Source organism: Buceros rhinoceros, unplaced genomic scaffold (assembly GCF_000710305.1).
Source record: "Buceros rhinoceros silvestris isolate BGI_N320 unplaced genomic scaffold, ASM71030v1 scaffold2080, whole genome shotgun sequence".
In the NCBI taxonomy this organism is placed as follows: Eukaryota; Metazoa; Chordata; class Aves; order Bucerotiformes; family Bucerotidae; genus Buceros; species Buceros rhinoceros.
The window spans coordinates 57,304-64,774 of NW_010391103.1; the positions used below are offsets into that span (position 1 = coordinate 57,304).

General features: G+C 36.5%; 1 protein-coding gene across 1 annotated transcript in view; it reads left to right on the plus strand.

Moving 5' to 3' along the window:
* Positions 1-4,782: 4,782 nt before the first annotated feature.
* Positions 4,783-7,471, plus strand: part of PIP4K2A (phosphatidylinositol-5-phosphate 4-kinase, type II, alpha) — a 51,378-nt gene continuing 48,689 nt past the window's right edge. Inside the window, exons 1-2 of the mRNA XM_010140074.1 lie at positions 4,783-4,875; positions 5,969-6,065. Of these exons, the coding sequence (XP_010138376.1) occupies positions 4,811-4,875; positions 5,969-6,065 (162 nt within the window). The 5' untranslated portion in view covers positions 4,783-4,810. The remainder of the gene's footprint in view (positions 4,876-5,968; positions 6,066-7,471) is intronic.

A 7,471-nucleotide genomic window follows, 5' to 3' on the forward strand; every position in this document is an offset into this window, starting at 1 on the left:
GAGAGATTACATACAAAAAACCATACAGAATAAAGGCTCTAAACAAGAAGAGGGTTTCAAAAGAAACCACTAGGCATTACTACATAGTCTGTGTGTGATTTGGAATGAAATTTTGGACAGTGGGACAGTGATGTACTGGCTTCTTTGATTCTGTAGAGGTTTTTTGTTGTTGTGTTTTGTTGGGTGTTTTTTTAATGAATAATACCAGCTGTGATGTGTTACACAGGTTTCTTGCTGCAGCATCGTAGTGATAGGCATCAGCTTGTATCTGCTGGAGAACAGGATCATTGTTCTGGTTTCTCTAGCCAAACATGCCATATATGCTGTAAATTGCCTTTATTATATGCTGCTTAAATATCTCATTGTCTGCTTTGCATACAAGCAATTTATTGCTGCTTATGTTCTGACAGAATGAAAACTAATGTTTAATTATGCATTGCTCTCGTAATGTGGTGTTTAGGGTGAATGTTTCTGAATTAAATAAGGGCCATTAATAATGCCTAACGATTTATGATATATTCATGGCTTGATTTCAAATCATATAAATTAGAGAAGCTTATTTGAAATGTCACCAGTATAAGATGGCTTTGTGGGAACACCTCTCTGTGTGCTAATTTCAGAATCATTACCAGCTGAGTCTTACTATTTATTCAATGTCCAGTAGGCTTTTATTATTCCCTTATTTGCAGTTTAATTACAACCTCTGTTTTCCTGACAGTGTGAATTCAATCCTAAACCTGCAGGAGCAAAATGAGCTGCAATCAGTTGGGTTTTGCCTGAAAGCCTCCTTTTGCTTTGGCCCCCTCCCACCTGCCATCGCCAAGCCACAGCTCTGAGCAGATCCCTACGGCCACAGTTTTTTGTACCTTGCGTTTAAAGGGCTGATGCCAGTCTGAGGCTTTTTAAATTGTTCTTCCTTAAAGCTCCTAAGTTGTGGGGAATGTCTCCATCTCACGTAACCACCCAGTTTTATACCAATATCACAGAAGATATTTGAATAAATTACTTAAAGGCAGGTTTCTGGGTCACTTATTAAGATCTTATGCGCGTGAGTTTACAAATGTTATTAATAGATGTGAGGTATTTATACGTAATATGAATGGTTATTGTGCAACTAAAATCATAGTCATTTATATTTAAATTAATCCATTCTCTAAGGCTCTTATATGGGATTTAAATTCCTCAAAGGTATAGTGAGCATTGTCTGTTTCAACCAGCAAGCAAAATGTTGTATTAACAACAAATCAGGAAAGTTAGAGGATGTAGGTTGCAGTACTAAAATAACTTTCTCAGTATGATGCACGTGCATTTATTACAGAGATGCTATAAACGCGAGTTCTCTTAGAGATTGTAATTAAATGAATGTTTGATCCTGAGTCCTCAGCAACAAGTCAGTCCTGTGCTTCGTTTATGCATTGTGATTCTCTCTTGTAGGAAATTATTTTTTTCTTATGATTTTGTTACATTCAGAAGCACTCCTTAGAGGAAAATGGGCCTTTCTTATTTCTTGTGTAATTATTACATTACTGTAACACAGTTTCTGTTGTAATTGGGAATACTGAACTTTGATCCTCATGGTCACATTTAATTTGCTATTGCTAAGGGAGTTGGTTGTATTAACTGGTAATGTGAAAAGATGCACATAATACTTGGCAAAGGCATCACATGCATCTTAAAATTTTATGTCATGCTCGATGTTCAAATACAGAGAAAAAGAAGCAAAATTTTCATCTGAGGTGAGTTGGAAGGCTCGAAATATCTCCTTACTGTTTCATATTTAGCATCTTTCAGATGTGACCATTTCTTTACACGGGGATGGCAAATTGATCCCTCTGACCTTTCCCTTTTTTCTTAGCTTTTCAAGAGCTGTTTGTGGGGGAGTTTTGGATACTGTTTCTTCTTCCTCTCCCCCACAGTGTGGTTCCAGTTTCCACTAAGCTCTAATGACATGAGTATTTGTTTCCATCTTGTATGCACTTTCCAATCTGGCCTCATCAAATCTATCAAAAAAAAATGTACGATTGCACAAAGAACCAGACCTTATACTTGAAAGGTTTAAATTAATTAATGGCCTGTGCTGCTGGGACATGCCATTACTCAGCTGGTGTGCTATACCAGAGGTCATTTCTACTCTGTGTTCATCACCTGCTTTTTTTTCCTTTTCTGCTAGAGAGGAATTCCCTAAAGTACTAGAGAAATTATTTTTACATATCTGACTTGGATGAATATGGGGGGAAAAAAAGAAACCACCAAAACAACAACAAAAAGCAACCCAGAAACCAACACCCCCAAATTTTCTATTAGTCTACTTTTTTTTTTGACTGATTTGTTTGGGAGAGGGGAGTGTACATTCACAGCTTGTAGGAAAATTCCTAGGAGAAGGATTTTGGAATTTTTGCTTAGAATAAAAGAATCTCGTAAGTATGCAAATAAAAGCATATTTGGCTATGTTATTCCGCTGCATGGATGACGTTTGTGAGGCCTACAGGTACAATTAAAACTGAGGTGGTATAGCACAAATTTAAACCTTCACAGCGTGAAAGCAAACCTGTATCCAAAGAAGCCTTACCTCAGCAGATAAAGTTTTCACATGCATTTGCTCTCTTAATCAATGCAGTTTTGATAATCTAAAATCCAAATTTGCAAGCGAGTGTGCTTTATGGATGTGTGAATTGTGCATTATTGACAACAGTCAACAGATGACATTCTTGAGATCACTTTTGGCTAGAATGTTCACACATGTAGGTCTCTTATCCCTCTTTCAAGTGGGGAATTTGTTGCATGATCTGGCCATCTAAAAGAGTAGGTAATTCTGTATAAGCAAATCTAAAATTTCATATCTCCAGGTAATATATCTACTTGTCCCTAGTTTTATTTGTAAACAGCCAGACTAGTTCTGCAGACTCATGAACCTGCCACTTGCAGGGTGATGTTGACATACAGTGATATCAACTGTAGTAAAGAGCATGTATGTTAGATGTAGTGATTTTTGATCAATGTTTTGTTATTTTAAGTCATATTTAATGAGGTGTCAGCATGATTTATTTGGTTTGTACAGCTGTGTTTTCAAAAATTTACTGTGGTTTCTTCTTTCTCTCCCTTTGGAAGAAGGAAAGAACGTTCTCCCTAAAACCCCAAGGAGCAAAGCATATTCAGCCTATCCCATACACCTTTCTATTTCCTTTCTCTCCTCTGCTATATAACTACCATGCTTCTATCTAGAGTTTTTCAGGGCTTTCCAAAGAAGTATTCTGCAAAGTAAATTCAACATATTTTATCAGTTTTCATGGGGGCTGCAGGGATCTGAACAATAAAAATGGGAACATGTACTGAACAAATACTGAAAAGTGATGAGGTTGCCTGACCTGCCTGCTTGCATTGTTTTTTGGGTTTTGGTTTTTTTTCTGAGAGCTAAAAGGTTCCTCCCTCTTCTCTTACTTTGTTTAGCTTCAGTTCTGCAAAAGGTCATGCTTGGAGTGAGTGGATTTTCTTTCCTCCAATATTTATAACCTACAGCTGCTTCAGTGAAGGTTTCTCTGAAAGCCTCTCAAGCAGGGTCGCATTTACAGGCAACTAACAGCTTCCTAGTTGGAAAACAGTGTTAAATAAGCAGTACTTAGGAGCAGAGAAGCACCTCCGTGTTGCTATATCCACCCCTGGTGTGCATTTGTATTCATATAGAGTGGGCTTTCCCTGTAAACTCTGTAGAACACTGGTGAAGCAAAATGTGCTCTGCATGAGCAAAAAGATTTGACCGGGTAAATCCAGATGCGTGACCAGGAAGTAGAGCACTGAGAAGCACTGTAAGTGAAATGTATGTCATGGGTAGCTGGTAACTGTTGTTCTGATGGGTATCTCATTCATGATTTGAAAGTGCCATTGCAAGCTCACAATTCTGTCTTATATTTATCATGTTTTAGTTATAAGTTACTTAAGTGTAGATTAATACATTCAATAATAAAAACATGCCTAAAATTAGGTAATGATAAAGTTGTGTGCATTTTATCATAAAAGGTATAGTCAGAAGTGCATTTCAAATATAAATAAAAAATCCTGATCTTGAAGACAAACAATATTTATTTCAAAGCTAGAAAGAATAGATGGTCCCCATAAATATAACAAAATAAGGAAAACCTTAGAATTTACTTCTCCATTTATTTCTAAGCAAAAATTTTGCTATTTAGATAGTTTGACTTGAACAATTGAAAGAATGCCTGAATGCTGTGACTTGCAAAAACTTGGCTGAGTTCTGCATTAATGTAAGAAACAAACCTCTGCTTATTGAGCCCAAAGTGTGGGCATCCACATGTAAGCAAAGTTTCACTTTATTTTCTGTAGATGGTTCAAGACAAAGACATGTAAGACTACTTCATAAGCTGCAACGGTGGTAGTCATTTGAAATAAAGCATTTGAATTTCCTTCAGAAAGTGTAGCTCAATTGACAAAACAAGAACAATGTGTTGGGATTAAAGACCATTTTGCTGGCGTCCTCATCGACCTTCCATAAAAAGTACACACCAGGTGTGCTTTGAAGCACCTTTTTCCCCCCTGAAACTAGTATAAATATGGAACGCTGTTGCTTCTTTTTCAAAGTGTCGATCTTGTGATCGCATTTAATCTGGAAAGAATAAACTGCTTTTGCTGCCGCCTTTGATTTACATTCACTCCCAGGACATATACACAAGAAATAGTAGACTGAATAACTTTTTTTGTAATTAAGACACATGCAGCATCTTTGCAAAGACATCAGCAACTAAATATATTCTGTTTTCTTTAGATCAATGAACTGAGCCATGTTCAAATCCCTGTTATGTTGATGCCAGATGATTTCAAAGCGTATTCAAAGATAAAGGTGGACAATCACCTTTTCAACAAGTAAGTACAAGTAACAATTCTTTGTAGAAGTGAATAGTGGCAGTTATTATTTTTATGAACTACTATGAACTCTGTTATTTTTCAGTTCATGGGACTGAAGTTGTGATGATTAAGTTAATCCTGCAATAAACGTAACCATCTGTGCTGTTCTGAAAAGCAACAGCAAGGACTGCTGGGTAGTATTTTTACTCCATATGGTTTATTATTGCTTTACAAGTATCTTAGATGTTGAAGGTGATCCTTTCTTGGTGGGATTATTTATGGCTGATATAAACCTTTATTTGGGTATTTTTAAAAACATACATTGATGTGCATGTACTTTTTATTAAATATTTGAACAAGAATTTAAAGCATATATCAAGCTGAATAACACTGAGATTTTTATAATCCGCAACACAAAAATCATAGCAATCATATAGAAGCTCCAAAAGATGATTTCATATAATAGCTACATCTCCTAAGAATAGAATGTTCCATGAACAGTATGTACAGACATACAAAACTATTAATGCTATATTGTGTATAGCCTGAATTTTATTCAAGAATGTATTTGGGAAGAGTAAGTGTTCTGATACTTCTGGTCTTCTGTTCTGTGGCAAAGGTCAAAATAACTTCTTTCATGTATAAGTCTGAAGTTAACACTAGGATATTAAAATTAGGCCTGTACTGAATCAGTCAAATTTTCTTGAGGCTTTGGCACTGTCAGTACTTTCTATCACAAGTTTCACAGATGGTATAGTAATTCATGTCTAACTCGTCTAAGATTTCACCTTTGAAGTAATTTTAGGGCAATGGGAAAACATTCTTTTTTTGCTCTTGAGTCAGGGTTCCAAAGTTATCAAAATATAGTTTGTGTTTATTTCATCCGGTTATGTTGTAGCTTGTTAGAAACAAATATGCATAAATTTATTAAACATTGTAAAGAAAAAGAGAAGAACATGGTGAGACCAAATCTCATTAAAGAAAGCAAGCATTAGAAGTGTGATTGCAAAACTCCTTATCCTCTGATTTATATGAAGAGAACTGAGACAAAATAGAGTTGCTTATTTCATGTGCAGTTGAATGAAGTTGCTGTGGTTTTATATTCTTTCAGAGAAAACATGCCAAGTCATTTCAAATTTAAGGAATATTGTCCAATGGTTTTCCGTAATCTTAGAGAGAGGTTTGGAATTGATGATCAAGACTTTCAGGTAAGTTCGCTTTCGAAACGGCTAAACGTTTTGATACATACAAAACAGTGATGCATACAGATTGTAAAGGTTAGTAATGCTGTTGTGAACAAGCAGGCCAATGTGCTGAAATAAAGGTCTTTTGTGTAAGTGGGAAGAACTCTAAGAAAAAAGCATTCTTTCTACTCCTTCCCCACCTGCAAGCAGAACATCTGTTTTACCTCGTTGCCTGCCCTGGATGTGTTCTGGTTCTTACTCTTCTGCCATCTTTACTCCTCTGGGTTTCCTGTTCGAGTAGCTCGCAGTCATAAGCTACGTTGTTTAAACTGTGTGGCGGTACCTTTTGACATCAGAAGGAAAAATAATGTCTGGACGCTACTGATGAGAGATGCTATATTCATCTGGGTCACTTACGTAACAGATGCTTCAGTGGTGTGTCTGTGAGATGTAGTTTCTGAAACAACCACAGCCTCTGGTTTTTTTCTTCATGCTCTTTTTGTTTAGAGAAGAGTGACCTGTGGCCTACCAACTTTCATACTGCTTCATCCTGTCTCCCTTTCCTGTTGTTAAGAGCATCTGGAGACAAATTGCTTGTGTAGAGCACATAGAGCAAAACAAGAAACTGATCTGAATTTGACAGTGTTCCTTCCAGTGAAAGCTTTTTTCTGTCTTTGCAGAAGGAAGTTCTTTTACTCTGCTTCAGTCTGATTTGCCAATACTCACTGACAATGCCCTTTTCCATTAACTGTTCCTAATGTACAGTTTGTCACGGGTAATTCCTTCTGCAGTCACGCTGCAAGATGTGCTGTCCTAAAGAGCTCTTGCTGCGTAACCAAGCACTGCTTCCCATCATGTTCTTTTTACTCTCTTAAACTACTTTGGTGTGGAATGCAATTGTATTTGTAGCCTGTCACTAAGATATATTAAGAGAAAATATTTAATAAATGGTTTCAAGTAGCTAAACAAATTATATGAAGTGCCTTTGTACAACAAGGCTTCTGCTCTAGCTATGTAGACCAGACTGAATAGTGCATCTATATCTAATTCCTAAGTCTTAAGTTGTTCCAGTGGGTGTTGGTTAAAATAATTCTTACACTCAAAACCAAAGATGAATTGGGAAGAACCTTTGCAGGTATTGAAGTGAGGGAAAGCTTGTGGAAGAGATGGGAAATAACTTTCTGTGGATGTTTTTTTTCCTTATATAATGATTGTCAGGGAGTCCTAATCAGTCGTGAACAATGTTGTTCCCATTATTGAGCAAGAAAGGATTGGTTTAGATAAATTAACCCAATTATCTTGTTCATTAGTCAGACACATCAGTTTAAATCAGGAAGAACATTCTTTTTAAATGTTTGTTTTCAGAATGTTCTGGAGATAACCTTGATGAGTTGTTCCAGGAGGCAGACAGTGCTTACTCATAGGGAAAG